The sequence below is a fragment of the Trachurus japonicus genome, chromosome 13, assembly GCF_045865225.1.
Source record: "Trachurus japonicus isolate A0001 chromosome 13, Traja_1.0".
NCBI lineage: Eukaryota > Metazoa > Chordata > Actinopteri > Carangiformes > Carangidae > Trachurus > Trachurus japonicus.
The window spans coordinates 14,332,614-14,352,430 of NC_140919.1; the positions used below are offsets into that span (position 1 = coordinate 14,332,614).

Genomic DNA, 19,817 nt, shown 5'->3' on the forward strand with positions numbered 1-19,817 from the left:
TAAAAATTAACTTTCTAGTCATTTCAAGTATTGAAACTTTTCTTTTATGTATGTCTGTTGTTGTGTTGTTCATCTGAAACAAAGATATAGGCTACTTACGGTTTAGCCTACACACACTACTGATGTTGTGGATTCATGTTGTTATTTCTCTTCGATTTTAAATTATCTGTTTCATTATTTTAAAAATGCTTCTTTAAAAATAAATAATGTTTTGTACCTTTTGTAATGTTTTAATGGCTTAGATGAAGCACTTTGTCCTGGTTTGCCATGTTTTGTGGTGCGTCTCGAACCACACGCATTAAAGTCGGGAAAAAATAGTTTTCCGAGTTGTCTTGAACGCAGCATACGTTTGGCATTTTTATTTATTTACCGTATTTATTCTAAATTGTATTTTATTTTATGTTTTAATTCAAACAATACATTGTATTTCAGCATCAATAAAGGTAATAGCATTTACAGACAAAACTTACTGTAGAGATGAACGGACAATAAATAAATAAATAAAGCTGGACGTTTGGCGTTTACGCTGCGCAGTGAAGGCAACACCGAAGCCACCGGCGGCTAACGGAGGAGCGTCACCCAACTTTCAAGGTGAGTGTTGGTGTTTCCCCCTCTCATATTACACTTAACATTTAACTCTGGCACCGTGGCTTATATCTGCCTTCCCGTCGGACATGTCAGCGACCACATGTGTGTTTTTAGATCCGATTAAATATTCAGCTGTGTGTGTGTTTTTCTAGTTGATGCTAATGCTAATTAGCCGGGGCTATCTTAGTTAGCATGCGTATATTTTGACAGTTTCCAGTCAAAACAAGACAAGGACAGCTACTAAAGTGTATTATTATAGCTTTAGTTTGTAGTGGAGAACCCATAAACGCGATATTTAGATGTGCTTTATTTTTGTAATCGACGCTGACACCGCTGAGATAGTTCAGTAGCAGCTGTAGCTGTTAGCCAAAGTTTGACTACATAAGTGTGTCAGATGATTGTCATGTCAGGGGTTTGAACCTCTGCTCTGTCTGTTTAAACTGTGGTCGATCTGAGTTCAAGGCCCCTGTAGACATCAGATTATGTTAACATTTCCTCCTCTTCTACTGCTATAAATGGAGATATGTACTCTCTGTTTACCTCAGATGTCAGATTATAGACTGATCTCAACATGTTGGTGTAGTTATCTGATGGTGGTGTTGTAGTCGAGACCAATGTGGTTTGATATTTACATTATTCTTCAGCTAAAAAGAAAAGATCATTTCACATCAAATTTAATTGAAACAAAGTTTGGATTGAACAGATTATTACAGCACAGAACCTGCGGAAGTTTCCTCCCACTTTTGACACTGGTGCAACCAAGTTTTGCAGATGGAAAAGTCAACAATTTGAATTATCTCAAAGTTATTGAATTACATTACATAAACCAAAGTAAGCCAGTGACACAGAGAGAGACATTTGTGCTTTTTTAAAAAAAAGATAGTGTTGTTGTCAAGACCAAACCAATGCGAGACCATTTTCAAGACAATTACCAGTACTGTATTCATTGCCAGTAGTCATAATAATAATCGTGTGGCTTGATATTTACATTATTCCTCAGCTAGCAAAGATTCTTTAAAAAAAATCTATACCATATTTAATTTAAACAAAGTTTGGATTAAACATAATAAAAGTGAACTACATAAACCTAAGCGAGTGACACAGAGAGACATTGGTCATTTAAAATATTTTTTTTTAAAAGATGTCACTGCAGCTGTGGTCTTGAGAAAAAATCCAGAGTCTAGGTCGACCAAAACCAAAAACATGGGTCTCGAACTTACAACATTATGTGATGATGCTTTTTAGACTCTTTGATTCTCCCTGTTTTCTTTTCTGTAGGATGTTTAGGGGCCCTCACATCCTGACCTGGTCGTGTCCCATAAGGTCGTTGCTGCTACTGAGAGACCCCCACCTCTGTGTTTTGTCTGAGCCGACCGGTGCTGCGGGGCCGTTTGCAAAACATGGGAGAGAAAGCAGATACAGCAGGATTGCTGAAAGAGGCAGAAACCAGGAGGGCTCCTCCTCAGAGACTGCGTACTGTGCAATGCAACCGTCTTTATTTAGCTCGGACTGTGGAAGTCGCCATCTGAGAGAGGCTTCGTTGCAAAACCTTGCACCCAAAGTCAATTTTTCCAGCCATCACCGTCGTCATCATACCACCCTAGTTTCTACCTCTACAAAAGACAAACAAGCATCTGATCCTTGGAAATACACTGTAGTAGAAGATTCAGGTCAAACCCCCAAAGCTGTGAGCTCGTACCAGGACTGTTTAACCCGCACAACCTGCCTTCAACCCTGGAGAAGGCCTGGGGACAAAGCTTCACTCACTTTCACCCATAAGACTCAAAGCCGTTTATATCACAGACGATTCAACTTGTCGGCAAGTGCGTCGTCACAGACTGTTGTTAACCACTTCCACGGCGCTGTTTTTCAACAAATCAAAGCTATTCATCAGGCTGCTAACCCCCGAGCCCCGGTCGACGCCTGGAGAGACTGTTTATCCCCGGAGAATGAAAACAGGTGTCGACAAAGCCTGGGGCCCAACTTGAAGTTCTACGAGGCGGACAAGGGCAAGAAGGCAGCGAGTCAGAGCCAAGGGAAGAGCCAGGGGAGGTGGGCGTCCGTCCTGGTCTCGCTCTGCTCCGTGGAGCGGCAGCCGGCGTTTCTCTTCACCCTGCGCTCCAGCACGTTGAAGGGCCGGCACAAGGGAGACGTCAGGTGGGTTACGGGCAATAAAGAGGCCAAACTAGTATTACAAACATTCAGCTAAAAGGATAGTTCACCCAGAATTGAAATTGCACTCATTATCTACTCACCCTCATGTGGACTAAGGGCTGGGAGAAGTTTCAGAGTCCTCCGTGGCTTCTCTGAGTTACAGGGGGTCTCGGCGTAGCAGTGCATGTCCATATAACAGTTGCAAATGGATACCAACTGTCTTCGTAACAAAAAGACACAACAAAAAACATCCAAATACCTCCATGCTGCTCGTATGTAATGTCCGTCTTGTATTGAAGCCCCAAAATGCGAAATTGTCCCGGAAAAAATTTAATAAGTCTATATTTCAAGCAGCGGAAGCTCCTCTTCCCAGTTCGTCCAAATTTGAAGAACCGGGAAGAGGAGCTTCGAGAAGCTTCCGCTACAAAACAAGCTTGAAATATAGATATATTAAATTTTTTTTGGGACAATTTCGCATTTCGGGGCTTCAATACAAGACGGACATTACATACGAGCAGCATGGAGGTATTTGGATGTTTTTTGGTGTGTCTTTTTGTTTATGTTACGAAGACAGTTGGTATCCATTTGCAACCGTTATATGGACATGCACTGCTACGCCGAGACCCCCTGTAACTCAGAGAAGCCACGGAGGACTCTGAAACTTCTCCCAGCCCTTAGTCGACATGAGGGGGAGGAGATAATGAGTGAAATTTCAATTTTGGGTGAACTATCCCTTTAAGTATACCGCGTAGAATACATGACCTTATATCCCCATTTATATGCAGCTTTGCAGGAGGGAAGAGCGACCCGTCAGACAGAGATGTGGTTGCCACGGCGCTGAGGGAGGCCCGGGAGGAGCTGGGTGTCCATGTGGGGGCGGAGAAGGTCTGGGGGGTCCTGAAGCCTCTCAGGGACATGGTGAGTCAGACTGAGGTTAAAGCCATGTGGTGAAGCAGTGAACTGTATTTAAATATTAAAAGAAGTAATGTTGCCTTAAAGGGATACTTCACCCAAAATCGATAATTCACCAATCATCTACTCACCGTCATGCCAAGGAAGGGTTCGGAGAAGAGTCGTCAAAACGCTTTAGGAGTTCCAGGGGGGGTCCAGCTGGCAACAGATTTTCATATAATGGCGGTGGATAGAGTTCACTTTTGAATCGTCCAAAACACACACTATGAAACATCCAGATACCTCCATACTGCTCGTCCATACTGACCCAAGTGTCCTGAAGCTGCGACCTGAAAAAGTTGCTCTGAAAAAAAGTAATTTGATCTCTGTGTTTAGCCTTGTTGTAGCAGTAGCTCCCAGTTGCTAGTCGCTACCACAAGATGTTCTTCCGCGTTTACATCATACATCCAATGGTTTACAACGACGAACGAACATATCGCAGCAAATCTCGTGCATGCACACAAACGTCAACACAGCCACTGGGAGCTACTGCTATAACAAGGATAAAAACAGAGATCAAATTGATTTTTTCTGAACAACTTTTTCATGTGGCGGCTTCAGGACACTTGGGTCAGTACAGACGAGCAGTATGGAGGTATCTGGATGTTTCATAGTGTGTGTTTTGGACCATTCAAAAGTGAACTCTATCCGCCGCCATTATATGAAAATCTGTAGCCAGCCGGACCCCCCCTGGAACTCCTAAAGCGTTTTGATGACTCTGAAAGTTCTCCGAAGCCTTCCTTGGCATGACGGTGAGTACAAAACTGGTGAATTATTGATTTTGGGTGAAGTATCCCTTTTTAAATAATGATGCAACTTTTTTCAATTCCACATATTCACTGAAGTATGATTTAGCACCAAAGCCTCACGTTTTAGGATTTGATTTGGTCGTTTTAATTAATGAATCACTTTGAAAATGTATTCTTTATCCTCATAGTTGATTGGATTTTTTATATCCTATGATCACTCCACCAATCAATCAATGAATTTTCAGAAATATCCCTAAATAAAGTATAAAGTGGCCATCAGAAATTTGTCTGAATATAAACTATCAAACGGACAAGTGATACACAGACAAAGCAATCAAAAAACACAATATATTGCTTCATGTAGGATTTATTCAAACATTTTTTTTAGTAATCTGATTGTTTTGAATACCAAATCTGTAATGTTTGTGTGTTTTGTCTTGGTCTCCAGTCAGGAATGATGATTGCTCCTGTGCTGGCTAACCTCGGCCCCATAGAGGAGTTGTCCTTCAAACCAAACCCTGGAGAGGTACAGCAGTCCTTTTTATTGTATTGTGTTTTATTTTATTGCCACTTCCCTACATTTTGTTTAGTTGATTTATTTTTTTACATGGAAATAGGAATTCAGTATTCGGTAAGTGTTTATACCACAACAGACACTATAATACCACAGTCATTGTTTGCAGTCTGCAGTCTTGAGTGTTGACTGTTTCATACATCTACAGAACCAGTTCTTCTCAGTTCAGTCTGCAGCTTTTATGTTTGTTTCATCATCTCCTACAGTAACATACACTTTAATAGACACTGCAACAAATCAACAAATGTCTTTCTTGGCTGCTATTTAACAGAACTGAATATGTTTGTTATGTGCCTGTTTCCGTCCCAGGTGGAGGAGATCTTCACCTTGTCCTTGTCCCACTTGTGCAACCCCCAGAACTGCGGCTACACCCACTTCCGCACCGGTGACAAGTATGGATACACACTCCCAGTGTTTCGCAACGGGAAGCACCGAGTGTGGGGCCTGACCGCCGTCGCTTTAAGTCATACGTTGAAACTGGTTGTTCCTTCTTAGCAGCTCGGTCACCGTTAACCGTTTACAAGAGTTAAAAACAGACCTGTCCTCCTGACGCTCAGAAGATCTGATTACGAGAGACGTGCAATCAAGCTTTGTGTAGCAAAATCGCGTCCATACTGCATCTCTTTATGTTCGTCACCGACTCCTTTCCTCCCTAATTCAGAAGTTACCAATCAAGTTAATTTAACTCACATGACTTTGACCTCATGAGGTCTGAATTTGTTTTATTTTACCATGCCTCAGACCTCATGACTTGTTCAACCCCATCGTCTGTTCCCCAGTTTATGAAGCCTGGACTGTTATAAACACTGAAAAAACACAAGCACATCATAATGTGTTCTGTTGAAGGACAGTGCATTAAAGTTTGTTTTTAAGTGTTCAAGTTGGAGTGTTCATTGTCTTTTTACATGATTTACATGACATCAAAACAATAAATAGTGCAAAAAAAGTGAATTTATAACTGTTTGATTTTCTTTTGGAGGCTGAAAACTTCCAATTTGGTTTTTGGGAATCACAAAAAACCTGATAAAAGCTTTTCTGTTAAAACAGCTACTGTGTCACAATTTTCTATTTGTACTGCTGAAGCTTTATGTGCAGGACTGAGCGTCACTACTTTCTACAACGCGACTCTTGAATGCTGTCCAGATTTTTTTTTAAAAGGGCCTTTTTCGTCCTCAAGGCGTCTGTCTCTCTTACGAACGGCACAAGTGTAACTTCCGACTCTTTGCGTCGTCAAGGCAGCGAGCACTCCATGGGGTCCTGTGAGTCGGGCAGGAGGTGGCAGTTGAAGGGCCAGCTGAAGGAGAGGAGGTCCAGCGCCTGGCTGCACTGCTGCTCGGCGGAGGAGCAGACGGAGCGGCACGGCTGCAGGACGCCGCCCTGAGCGCTGCACTGGGGCAGGAACATCCCACACACCAGCCTCTGCAGCGGCGTGAAGCAGGCCAGCTCCATCAGCACCTGCACGACAGCACAGAGCCTCAAGTCATTGAAGGTAACAACACATCACCAACAAGAACAAACAGTAGAGCAGAGATGGACAGAGTACTCGACCGCAGTACTTGAGTAAGAGTACAAATAATACTGGTCAAAATTTACTCCGTTACAAGTAAAAGTAGCTCAGTCGACATGTTACTCGAGTAAGAGTAAAAAAAGTACTTGCTTTTAAAGGTACTTAAGTATCCAAAAGTACATGCTTTTAAATTTACTTTAAGTAAAAATAAGAGTACACTGCAAAAAAAATTTTCCAAGAATATTTGACTTATTTCTCGTCAAAATGTCTCATTTCTAGTCAAAACTAATCTCTTTCCACTTAAAATAAGAATTAACTTGTTTTTAGATAATTTTCACTTGTTTCAAACAAATTTTCACTTGAAATAAGTAGAAAAATCTGCCAGTGAAAGCAGGTTTTTTGTGCTTGTAATAAGGAAGAAAAACTTGCTCCACTATCAGATTTTTCTACTTTGTTCAAGTGAAAATATACTTGAAAGAAGTAAAGACGGTCTAAAAACAAGCTACTTTTGATGTGATGAGTCTTATTTTAAGTAGAATGAGATTTGTTTTGACTAGAAATAAGACAAATATTCTTGGAAAGATTTTGAGTTTTTGCAGTGTAAGAGTAAATTTCTTATTTTTCACATCAATGAATTACTATATTTTTTTCTAAATGAATTTAAGGACCTTTTAACTCTTGTTTCTGAGAATTAACTCTTTGAAACCACCTGCACTGATGTGCTGCTATAGGGGTTAGGGTTTCCTTCTTTGACAAACACAGCTTGTGTTCAATAGTATTTTAGAAAAAAAAAAAAAAAAAGAGCAGACCTGAAAGTAACGAGTACTTTTCAGCTTTTTTGAGTAAAAGTAAAAATATTTGTCTTGGAAATGTATTCAAGTAAGAGTAATAAGTACCAAAGAAATCTAATACTCAAGTAAAGTACACATCCTCTGGATATGTACTTACCGTAAGTACAGTACTCAAGTAAATTTACTCCATTACTGTCCACCACTGCAGTAGAGGTAAATTAGAAACGTTATGAAGGTGTTTTTGTTTTTTTCTTTACCCGGTACTGCCGTAAGAGTGTGGCAGCTTCTCTCTGATCGGCGATGGACAGCCAGATGTTTGGGAATGAGGTGAGGTTGTAGCTGAGGCCCAGACACATCTCTACCTCTATACGCTCACACGATGAAGCTGAGGGCATGAAGACAGGAAATAAGGATGTACTTTACTGTCAAGGGCAAACAGAATAAGGCATAGAATAAAATCAAAAGTATATTAAAAACATGTAGGGAAATAAAACTGTGTTAAAAGGGAGAATAGAGCACTGGCATCTAAGACATGATCGACATACAGTTGGTGCAAGTTGCTTTACATAGGAATCATAATAATAATAGTCTAAAATAAAATAAATACAATAAAAGTTACATCGAATTGCATTTGTCCTAAAAGAGTAATCATTTAAATCTAATTAAAAATAAAAAATAAGAACCAGACAGTGCATATAACTGGAAGATAGGGGTTATTAATAAGACGGTGTTTTGGTGTCAGGATGTTTGGCAGGAGATCCGCAGCAATGAGCCTCCCCCCTGCCCGGCATATTATGTGTTCCAGTGTGCTGCTAATGCACAAAGGAAATGGTGATATAATCTTAAGGCTAAAATGTGAAAGCTTTACGGTGATAAATTTTCTCTATTCTGCAAACTTTTATTTTGAAAGGAAATGTATCTGTGCCTCTGTAGACAAAAAACTGCTGTATCTGTGACACGTAGTATGATGATGATCAGGGTCAGATAACAGGGACTCACTGAAGGGAGGGTAGGTGGAGTTACCACAGCCCTGCTCATCCGCTCCGTCGGGGCAGTCGTTCCATCCGTCACACAACCACTGTGGCTGCAGGCACTCGCCCGAACTGCAGGCGAACTGGCCGGGACCGCATTTCCCTTTTTAGTTAAAGAAAAAAGAAACACAGAAGGAAGTTAAGGAAAGATGAAGCAAAGGAAATACTTTGGTTTCTTAGAGCTAGAACTCACGGTCCAGCACAGACACGGCCTGGTACGTTGCGTTGAAGCCGCTGTCGGCCACTCCCTCGTCAGCCACGAACACCACGGTCATGTGGGGGCCGGAGGAGGTCAGGTCTGGTGGGAAGGTTGTTCCACAAAACCTGAGACAAAAGGCAGAGGAAATAAAAGATGCCTCAGAGCAGCGTGGTTATATAACTCACACTAAAGGAGTAGTACACACGTATGGATTAGGATTTAAACTAGGAAAAGACATCTGAAGCTGCATTCATTGTCCAGCAGAGTTACAATATATACACGTGGACAAAATTGTCGGTCCCATTCTTCTAAAGAAAGAAAACTCCACAATTGTCACTGAAACAACTTGAAACTGATAAAAGTGACAATGAAAATAAAGATTTACGAACAAAAATCAGACATTGCTTTTGAATTGTGGTTCAACAGAATTATCTTAAAAAAACAAACTAATGAAAGTGGCCTGGAAAAAACTTATTAACATATTTATGTTAACATATATATTACTAACATATTTTGTTGCACAACCTTATGAGGTAATCACTGCAGTCAGGTGGTTTCTGAAACTCTCAATGAGACGTCTGCACCTGTCGAGAGGTATTTTAGCCGACTCCTCGTGAGCAAACTGCTGCAGCTGTCTCAGGGTTGAATGCTGCCTTCTCCAGACTGCATGTTTCAGCTCTTTCCACACATGTTCGATAGGCCACTTCAGAATAGTCCAATATGTTTTGTTCTTCTTAGCCATACTTGGGTGCTTTTAGCTGCTGTGTGTTTTGATTTATTACCCTGTTGGACGACCCCTGACCTGCGATTTAGACCGGGCTTTCTGACACAAAAGGTTGCGCAACTAAATATTAAGTTAAGATTAAGTTAAGGGTGCCATTGTTTTTGTCCAGGCCAGTTTCATTAGTTTGTTTTAATTAGTTTGTAATTCTGTTGAACCACAATTCAAAAGCAATGTCTGGTTTTCATTTTTTATCCATCACCACTTTTGTCTGTTTCAAGTTGTTTCAGTGACAATTGTGAGTTTTTCTTTCCTTAACAGAAGGCTACCAACTTCAACTTCAACTTCAACTTCAACTTCAACTTCAACTTCAACTTCAACTTTAAACTTTATTGTCCCCAAAGGGAAATTCATATTGCAGAAGGGCAAAAAACACAGAACATATAGAGCACATCCACACAAACTCTACACAACATTGAACAACATTGAATGGCAGTACCCCAGAGGGCAAAGTGGGAGCTGTTCCATACAGTCGAGGTAAAAAAATAAGAGTGTATCATAACTGTTTAGTATTTGAATTAAGTTGGATAATGGCTTGTGTTATGAATGAGTTTTTCAGTCTATTTGATTTGGCTTTTGACAACAGTTTTGTCCACGTGTGTAAAATAAGATATGTGCCACCGGATAAAAAGCTCAAAGCCGTGATGTGTCTCACCTTCCCAGGACTCTACCGGCTGCGGTGCCGATGCTGTCGTGCACCTCCACGTAGTCGAACTCGCACACGTCCTGAGTCTCCAGGCTGAAGTTCCTGAAGCTTAGCGTGACGACGTGACCCTCCTCGACATTTATGTACCATATGCACAGCTAATGGAAAACAGAATAACTCCGAGTTTAGGCAAAACAAAGACATTGAAGCCGGGTGTGTTCAGCTGCGTACTGGGATGTTGAGTTGAGCGTACCTGCTGGTGAGGATAAGGCTTCGGGTGGTTTGGACTGGACAGGTAGCCGTTAGGACCGGTCTTCTGCCCACCGCACTCTGGAGGTAGAGTCAAGAGTTCAGACTTTGAGTTGTTCAAGTGTGTCACAGGTGCATCTCAATAAATTCGAATCAGTAATTCAATTCAAAAAGTGAAGCTAATACAATATATAGATCCATTACAAACAGAATGAAACATTTGATGTTTCTATTATATAATTAGTTTTAAAGCAGAAGTAAGCGATCCGGTCGTTTTGGCTAACTTCTTGTCCCTACGTCACCACATTCACACGTATCCCTTGGCTGCACACACAGAGAGGACCGCCCCTTTATGCCGTTCTCTCTCTTCATTGGATAAAGGTTGTAGGATACAAGGAAAGTTTTCTCCTCGGCTTACAGCAGAGCAGAGTGACTGACAGACCCGTGTTTCAGACCAAACACTCTATGTAAATGATTGCTGTTGGAAGATATAACTATTTAAGACTTATATTAATACAAAAATTCCGCTTACTTCTGCTTTAATTGTAATGATTATGACTTACATTTAATAAAGACCTAAAATTCAGTATCTAAAACAATTTGAATATTACAAAAGACCAATAAAAAGCATTTTTACTATGGAAATGTGGCCTTCTGAGAAGTATGGCCATCTACAATATGTGTACTCAGTATTTGGTTGGGGCTATTTGACTTGAACTACTGGAGATGGACTTTTTTTTTACATGATATTCTAATTTATTGAGATGCACTTGTAAATTCATGTGTAACTTGACGTCCATGGCTCTCACCCTTGTGTTTGTGGCTGCAGTTTGCCTCGTCCGTTTGGTCCTGGCAGTTTGGGTGACCGTCGCACACGGACACGGGCAGCAGACAGCGCCCACTGTCGCACATGAACTCTTCTCTGGAGCAGCTCTCTGTGAAAACACAACACGACGACACGCCACATGAATGCACACAAGTTTGCACTGTTACTTCATAACTTCATTTTTATGTATTTATTATTGAAAATAGACCAGTGACCTGTGACCTACACTTGTGCAATGGGCATTGTGCAATTTAACTCACACTTTAATACACTTTGAATACAAGCAACATGCAATAACAAACAGTACGTGCAAGAGGGAAGTGTGCTATTCACAAAGGACTTTAAGACCAAATGTATGTGATATCTGCAATAATATGAAGCACTAAGCACTTCAACTAGCACTAGTAGCACTTTAGCAACTTGCACATTTTACTAACTCCTCAACAACATGGAAGATGTCCGGCCTGCATTCAATAATTTCATTGCCATTGTGTTTGTTTGTTTTTTTTTTTAAACCTCCTTCTTTATTGTGAAAAAGGCCACAGAACTTTGCAGAGGTGCTGGAGCTGAACTTTAAAACTTAGAAAACAACAAAATAGCAACTGCACACTCAAAACATCCTCCTTCTTAATTAACATTTATCTTATTGTTGTCTTTTTTTCGTAACGCTTGATAATAAATACACATTATTAAGCATTAGGCATTAATAAATACTGAATTCTTCATTTATAGCACATGAATACTCATTAGTATGTATTTTATAAATACAGTTAGTGCTTATCAGTGATGAGTAAAGCATTTTTAACTGTTTATAAACTACATACTAATGAGTATTCATGTGTTATAAATGATGAAATCAGTATTTAATGGTTAACTAATGCTTAATGGTGTGTTCCTATTATAAAGCGTTACCCTTTTTTCTATGAACACCATCCTGCTGGTGGCACTGGAGATGGAAATTAGCCTCAGCTACAATCTCAGGCATATTTACATGCAAATGTTCATCAGTATGTACTGTATGTCCCTTTTTCTTTTTAAAAAAAGAAGAAAAAAAGTGAAGCAGCTGCAACACATAGGCTTTTCAGATGCAGACGACTATACTGACTGTGTCCGGGCAGTACGGTCCTGTACTGAGCCGTGAAGCCGGTGCCTGCGATGCTGCTGTCGGAGCGGAAGGTGACCCACACCGTGCTGCTGTTTGTGTTGATCGTTGGCGGTGCCACGTTACCACAAAACCTGCAAAGAGAGAGAGAGAGAGAAACGCAGGCCTGAGCTGGAGCTGGAGTTGCCACATGAGTCTGAACTTTGTACCCTAAATTCTTAAAAGGATTTGTCAGCAGGACTTGGGTAACTTTTTTTTTTTCTTTGCAGTTTCTTGAATGTTCAAGATACTTTCCAAGAATGTGAATAACCAAAACAAGTCTTCACATGTACCGAGATCTTTCCAAGAAACCTCCAGTTACTAAGAAATACTTTAGACCTTTAGTGCCATCTAGCAACCAAATAAGGAAATGACATGAACCTTGATCCTCTTTTTTTCCTTCAAGTGGAACAGGCTTAAAGGGATAGTTCAACATTTTGGCGAATTGGCCCTTTGCAATAGTCCCTATAGTCTTGTCGGTGCAAGCTATTTTTAGAACGGCGGAGCAGAGCCGCGAGCTGACCAGAGCTACGCTACGGAGGCTCATGGGATTTCTTGGTTTCCTCATCAAACTCATCAAATACACAATCCAACAACTCCAAAACACTCTGGTGGACAAGTTGTGACCTGCACAGTCACCACACTATGAGATAATAACAGAACATTATGAGACAGAGTTGTTTTAGAGGTAAATACAGAGACTGTTTGCTGAAAAACTGCCCCCGACGGCAACGTGCATCAGCGGTTTTGCATGAATTTACCTCTAAAACAACTCTGTCTGGTAACGTTCTGTTATTATCTCATAGTGTGGTGAATGTGCAGGTCACAACTTGTCCACCAGAGCATTTTGGAGTTGTTGGATTGTGTATTTGATGAGTTTGATGAGGGAAACCAAGAAATCCCATAATGAGCCTCCGTAGCGTAGCTCTGAGCAGCTCGCGGCTCTGCTCCGCCGTTCTAAAAATAACTTGCACTGACAATTAAAGGTAACAAACCTACTGCTATGACTATAGGGATTATGGCAATGGGCCAATTTGCCAAAATGTTGAACTATCCCTTTAAAATTGATGCAGTAGTTTCACTCAGGTCTCTCTGTGTCAACCTCAGATGTTCGATTCCTGCAGGTCACCGCCGCGCGGCGCCTTGTACCGACCTGGTGACCACCGAGCTCTGCTCCGGCTGCTCCTGCACCTCCAGCCAGTCGAACAGACACGGCGACGGCCCCTCCACCGTCAGCGAGGAGACGTGGATCTGCACCGCGGACGGAGGCGGGACTCGGATCACCCACACGCACAGCGAGTTGGGCGGGTACGAGCCGGGGTGGTTGGGAGAACTGAAGCTGCCCTCGGGGTCGGTCAGCACGCCGCCGCAACCTGAGGACAAGACGGGACGAAGGCAAACCAGTTGGACGACAACAACACCAGATGATAATTTATGTTGGACGTTTAAAGGGATAGTTCACCCAAAATTGAAATTTCACTCATTATCTACTCACCCTCATGTCGACTAAGGGCTGGGAGAAGTTTCGGAGTCCTCTGTGGCTTCTCTGAGTTACAGGGGGTCTCGCCGTAGCAGTGCATGTCCATATAACGGTTACAAATGGATACCACTTTTCTTCGTAACAAAAAGTACACACCAAAAAACATCCAAATACCTCCATGCTGCTCGTATGTAATGTCCGTCTTGTATTGAAGCCCCGAAATGCGAATTTGTCCCCAAAAAAATTCAGTAAGTCTATATTTCAAGCTTGTTTTGTAGCGGAAGCTTCTTGAACCAGGGTCTGTCCTCTTCCCAGTTCGTCCAAATTTGACGAACCGGGAAGAGGAGCGAGGAACTTCCACTACAGACGGACATTACATACAAGCAGCATGGAGGTATTTGGATGTTTTTTGGTGTGTACTTTTTGTTACAAAGAAAAGTGGTATCCATTTGCAACCGTTATATGGACATGCACTGCTACGCCGAGACCCCCTGTAACTCAGAGAAGCCACGGAGGACTCTGAAACTTCTCCCAGCCCTTAGTCGACATGAGGGGGAGTAGATAATGAGTGAAATTTCAATTTTGGGTGAACTATCCCTTTAACCCTCCTGCTGTCCTCCTGGGTTAAGGAAGGAAGGAAGGAATGAAGGGAAAGGAAGAAGGAAGGCAGGAAGGATGAAGGGAAAGAAGGAAGGAAGGAAGGACAAAGGGAACGATGGGAGGAATGAAGGAAATGAAAAAGGAAGGAAAGATAGATGGAGGGTCAAAAAAGAAGGAAGAAGTAAGGACGAAGGGAAGGAAGGAAGGAAAGAAGTAAGGAAGGGAAAAATTATTGTGGAAAGAAGGAATGGAAAAGGGAAGGAAAGAAAGACGGAGGGAGGGAACAGGCCAGGTCAACTGGATCAAAAGAGGAAGGAAGAAGAAGTAAGGACGAAGGGAAGGAGGGAAGGAAGGAAGGAAAGAAAGAAAGAAGGAAGGGAAAATGATTGTGGAAAGAAGGAAGGGAAAAGGGAAGGAAAGAAAGATGGAGGGAGGGAAGGTCGACTGGATCAAAAGAGGAAGGAAGAAGAAGTAAGGACGAAGAGAAGGAAGGAAAGGAGGAAGGGAAAAATGATTGTGGAAAGAAGGAAGGATGGAGGAAGTGAACAGATTGGGGATATGTTGTTGAATCACCTACGTGTTTCAGACACTGGGACCCTGGTGGTCTGCGGTGCGGCCGTGCTGCCCCGGTGACTTCTGTTAGAGGGGATTGTGGGTAAAACATGCGACTCTCCGTCCGCTGCGCTCGGTGTGTGTGAAGCGCTGGTGGACAAAACCTGATCCTCCACCGCTTGGCCTTTCATCTCTAAAACCAGAGGAGAGAGAAACACACACAAGCACAGGATGGATGGAAATGTGACACGACAATGAACCTTTTATTGTTGTAATGGTAACACTTTATAATAATAAGTACACACTATTGAGCATTAGTTAAGCATTAAAGGGATAGTTCAACATTTTGGCAAATTGGCCCATTGCCATAATCCCTATAGTCATAGCAGTAGGTTCGTTACCTTTAATTGTTGGTGCAAGCTGTTTTTAGAACGGCGGAGCAGAGCCGTGAGCTGCTCAGAGTTACGCTACGGAGGCTAATGGAATTTCTTGGTTTCCCTCATCAAACTCATCAAATACACAATCCAACAACTCCAAAACGCTCTGGTGGACAAGTTGTGACCTGCACATTCACCACGCTATGAGATAATAACAGAACGTTACCAGACAGAGTTGTTTTAGAGGTAAATTCATGCAAAACTGGTGATGCGTGTTGCGTTCAGGGACAGTTTTTCAGCAAGCAGACTCTGAATTTACCTCGAAAATGGCTCCGTTTCGTAACGTCCCGTTATTATCTCATAGCGTGGTGAATGTGCAGGTCACAACTTGTCCACAAAAGCGTTTTGGAGTTGTTGGATTGTGTATTTGATGAGTTTGACGAGGAAAACCAAGAAATTCCCTTAGCCTCCATAGCATAGCTCTGAGCAGCTCGCGGCTCTGCTCCACTGTTCTAAAAATTGCTTGCACCAACAATTAAAGGTAACGAACCTACTCCTAAGACTATAGGGATTATGGCAATGGGCCAATTTGCCAAAATGTTGAACTATCCCTTTAATAAATACTGAATTCTTCATTTGATTTGATTTAATGCTTAACTAATGCTTAATAGTGTGTACTTATTATAAAGTGTTACCATTGTAATTGTAATTGAAAGTAATGATCAATTCAGTGACGTACGTGTGAGGATGAGGGCCAGCGCCAGTCCGACGGCCGCTAGCAGGAGCAGAACGGCAGCAGTGACTAACACCACCCCCCAGCCACGCCGTGGACCCCGCAGACGCATTACACACACGCCAAACACACCCCAACCTGCGCCTAAATGACAGTACACACACAGAAACACAACATCAACTCTCTGCTTTCATTTTACTTTTTTTTGCATTCGCCTCATTTCATTTTATTGGTCTTAAAAAGTGAATTCTCTAAATCTTAGAGACAGAAAAACTCGACCACCACCGTTCCACCACCACTCCTGGACAGTGAATCAAAATGAAAGCTCAATAATCAACTACAACTTAAAGGTCAAAGGTCAAAGGTCTTTATTTTATCAGTTTGCTACGTTACAGTGTGTAGACAAAATGAGATGACGTTTCTCAGGGGCTCGAAAAACAACACACACACACCCCTCCCACCTCCATTTCCCCCACACATACCCACTCGCTTATAAAATATAGAGTAAAAATTCTATAAAAATAGAATAAGATTATGAATGAATAAATAGATAAATAGAAGGATACTTTTTTTTTTTTTTTAAATACATAAATAATTTATGCGACTACATGAACTGTGGTTATTGTGTAAGAATAGTATACTAAACCGTTAACTACTGGGTTCCTCCTCCTTAGACAGAGTTGATGGAAATGTAATAATCAGAATTCATCATTTTCAATCTGGATGTTGTGGTTTCAAGTTGATTTCACTTCCCTCGTAACGACCGGCTCCACCTTTCCACTTAGCAACACAGGCTTTCCTTGATTCACTGTAACATCAGGGCGGGTTGAGTGGGACAAACTACAGCTACAACCAGTAAACCGACACTTTAAAGGGGCAACGAGGAGTTTTGGAAAAGCGAAGCGTTTTCACACTACATTTATGAGCCTCCGCGCGCACCGTGAAATTCTTTGACCGGCGCAAGACGGACTCATGTTTTCATTCATCAAGAATTAAAGTCAGAGGTTCGAAGACGATCAGATACCGTCGTAGTTCCGACCATAAACGGCGATTCGGCGGCGTTATTCTCATGACTCGCCACGAAACCGAAAGTAAAGAGACGCTGGTCGGCTCGACCAGTATTTCCGCCACCACTAATAATAACAAAATAACGATAGAGACAAAACGATATATTTATCGAAAATGGGCCCATTAACAAGTGTGGGTAGCGTAGATTCATCCACCTTAACGTGAGACTTTTTTATAACCAAATAGAAACTCCTCGTTGTCCCTTTAACATGTGAAACTGTTGGATTAACCATCGTTTCCTCATCAGGACACACAACTAGTTCAGTTAATGTGATTCATATGCAGCAGCACATTGTCATATAAATAACTGGCTGACTCACCGGCTGCCGGTGGTTTGACCGGTTCGGGGGTGGACGAGGACGTCCTGAAGCCCTCCACCCTCTCCTCCCGCTCCCCCTCCAGTTCGAAGGCAGGGTTGCAGAAAACATTCTGTGAAAAGGAGAAGAACAGGGAAAAGTGGAAATGAAAATGACCCAATTGAAAAAAATTATAATAATAATTCATACAATTGCAGTTCCAGGTATAGATATCATATTCTTCCTCTTCTAAAATTACAAGTTGTCATAACCACAGAAGCACGTCCTTGTTCTGGCCGGGAGCTTGTGGTTGCTGATGTCAGCAAACTTCTGGTACAGTTTGGTTTAGTTTGACACGGTTTGACATCCTTAAAGGCCATATAGCAACTCATCTTTTTTTGGCAGACTGTTGCTTATTTCCACATTCAGGAGTTACTGTATGGAGCAGGAATAGCCTTTATTTCTAAACTGTGTTTTTGGCCTTTTTTTGCAAATAGAAGTCCAGCAGTGGATTGTACCATTAAGACTGACCAGGAAAACAGTTCTTTAAAACTAAATATGAACACCTGCATCATTTTCTGTAGGTTTATATGATTAAAAAAGCATGGATTATAGCTGATTCAATGCACTGTTATCATGTACCTATCTGCTTGAGATCACAGCAGTCACTGTTGTCATTTGTGGCCTAACACACGCAGTAGTTAAAAGTTAGAGGGGCCGTGCACTGATGTTGGTTTCTGGCCTAACAGCTAAGACTCAGGCCCAATTACTGGCTCCCTCATTTCAACCCTATTGTATCAATGGGCTTCACCAGGAAAACAAATTATGAAATATATAATGATATAAAAGATCAATCGATGAGTAACTGACTTCATCTGTAGATTTAATGGTTGAAAGCTCTAGAAAAAATACTGTATATATTAAGTGGATTTTCAGGTCCATATGGCTTGAAATGATTGATTCATAAATCTCACACAGGACAAGACAAGGATACCTCACCTTACAGGCTTCCTACACAAGTATGGAAGAGAAAATGAAAACTATTGTATGGAAATATATTTATCTTAACACTTACCTGGGTTTGGTCTTATCTGAAGTTATTTGGGTTAATTATTTTGTATGCGCTATTGTACCTACCTAGCTACAATCTCCTGGAAATGATTTGGTTACATAATGGCATACGCATTCAGAATAATGAAAACAAATGATTAATTGCATTATTTATTTACATGATACACATCTATTTACTCAAATGTTACAAATTATTTGAATTTTTTTTACCAAGAAGTCTGGAAAAAGTACGGAATTTGGAAATTTCAAATGTGTAGGAAACCTGAAAAAATGTAGCATTAATGCAAGGGCTTCAATCAAATGGATTTTAGTTTACAATACACCATCATCAGTAACCAGCCTCTTCTTGTCGTCTTGTCGTCCTCACTCACCTTGTAAATATCCGAGGAGTCTGAGTACACAGCGACCTGGCTGAGGTCAGACATCTTTATGTGTCGTCCCGTCTCTCAGGGAACTCTAGTCGGTCGTCGTCGTCCTCCCAAAGGGCCCGATGCTGCGATCAATACACCCAGGATGACGCTGCGACAGAGCCATGTCTCTTTCCCAGGGTTTCCTTAACATTGTTTGTTTTCTTTACTCCGACTTTAAAGTTTCCTCTGTGGTGGTGAAATCTTAACAGGCTTCACTCCTCAAAGCAGAGCAGAGTGCGTTGTTGAACATCTATCGATAGATCCAGACAAAATTTTTTAAAAAAATACATAAAAACACAGCACAATGCACTTTAAATCATTTTCATACTCCAGTTATGAAAACATCCGTGTTTGACGCTGCAGCTTGAGCAGCATCGACCTGTGTTTCTCTTGTTTTCTCGATGGAGCGTGAGTGGTTACAAAAGAGTTTTAGAAACTCTTCAGTGTTGAACAAAGCCGAGTCAGCTGAGAGGACTGAGCACCTCCAGGAGGAGGAGGAGGGAGGTGACAGAAAAAGAGGGGAGAAGGGGTGAGGATGGAGGTGGAGCTGCTAAATCTCCATAATCCCCATAATGATCTTTTAAGCCTCTAAAATGTTTAATTCATTCACATGCACACACACACACACACCTGCAAACCTCAGCAAGCAGGAACACAAACACAGAAAAGCTAAACATTGGCACAAAAACGACACAGTTTGAGTCATTCACTAATAATTCTGGGCAATTAGGCATAAAAAAACCCCAACAACAACAACATGATGATGAGGTTTGGATTTGGGAATGGTGAATAATAACAGCTCGAAGTGCTGAGGAGATTTAAAACTGCCTGACCTGACATTGATGTTGAGTTTTGCTAGAATATATATGGCTGCAACTAACGATTATTTTCATTATCGATTAATCTGTCGATTATTTTAACGATTAATCGATTAGTTGTTTGGTCGATAAAATGTTAAAAAATGTTGAGAAATGTCAATTAGTGTTTCCCAAACCACAAGATGACGTCCTCAAATGTCTTTTTTTGTCTACAAACCAAAGAGA

At 41.4% G+C, this 19,817-nt stretch overlaps 2 protein-coding genes across 2 annotated transcripts; one reads left to right on the forward strand and one right to left on the reverse strand.

The window, feature by feature from the left end:
- The first annotated feature begins 530 nt into the window (after window positions 1–530).
- On the forward strand, window positions 531–5,896 carry nudt8 (nudix hydrolase 8). The gene is made up of 5 exons (XM_085794908.1): window positions 531–591; window positions 1,867–2,745; window positions 3,528–3,660; window positions 4,891–4,968; window positions 5,326–5,896. Exons 2-5 carry the CDS (start codon window positions 1,868–1,870, stop codon window positions 5,509–5,511), a joined length of 1,275 nt encoding a protein of 424 aa, XP_085651034.1. The 5' UTR covers window positions 531–591; window position 1,867; the 3' UTR covers window positions 5,512–5,896.
- mfrp (membrane frizzled-related protein) lies at window positions 5,888–19,179 on the reverse strand. The gene is made up of 13 exons (XM_085794907.1): window positions 18,736–19,179; window positions 17,318–17,426; window positions 15,936–16,073; window positions 14,845–15,012; window positions 13,341–13,560; window positions 12,152–12,282; window positions 11,030–11,155; window positions 10,225–10,301; window positions 9,981–10,129; window positions 8,539–8,669; window positions 8,314–8,448; window positions 7,572–7,699; window positions 5,888–6,471 (listed from the first exon to the last, which is right to left on the reverse strand). The coding sequence occupies exons 1-13, from the start codon at window positions 18,787–18,789 to the stop codon at window positions 6,247–6,249; spliced, it is 1,791 nt and encodes a 596-aa protein (XP_085651033.1). The 5' UTR covers window positions 18,790–19,179; the 3' UTR covers window positions 5,888–6,246.
- Between the last annotated feature and the right edge of the window lie 638 nt (window positions 19,180–19,817).

Coding starts and splice junctions, on each gene's coding strand:
- nudt8 (XM_085794908.1), top strand. CDS start 1,868: ATGTTTAGGGGCCCTCACATCCTGACCTGGTCGTGTCCCATAAGGTCG. Junction 2,746..3,527: donor CGGCACAAGGGAGACGTCAG/GTGGGTTACGGG, acceptor ATTTATATGCAG/CTTTGCAGGAGGGAAGAGCG. Junction 3,661..4,890: donor TGAAGCCTCTCAGGGACATG/GTGAGTCAGACT, acceptor CTTGGTCTCCAG/TCAGGAATGATGATTGCTCC.
- mfrp (XM_085794907.1), bottom strand. CDS start 18,789: ATGTCTGACCTCAGCCAGGTCGCTGTGTACTCAGACTCCTCGGATATT. Junction 12,283..13,340: donor CAGAGCTCGGTGGTCACCAG/GTCGGTACAAGG, acceptor CTCTCTTTGCAG/GTTTTGTGGTAACGTGGCAC. Junction 6,472..7,571: donor CACTCTTACGGCAGTACCGG/GTAAAGAAAAAA, acceptor GCTGTCGTGCAG/GTGCTGATGGAGCTGGCCTG.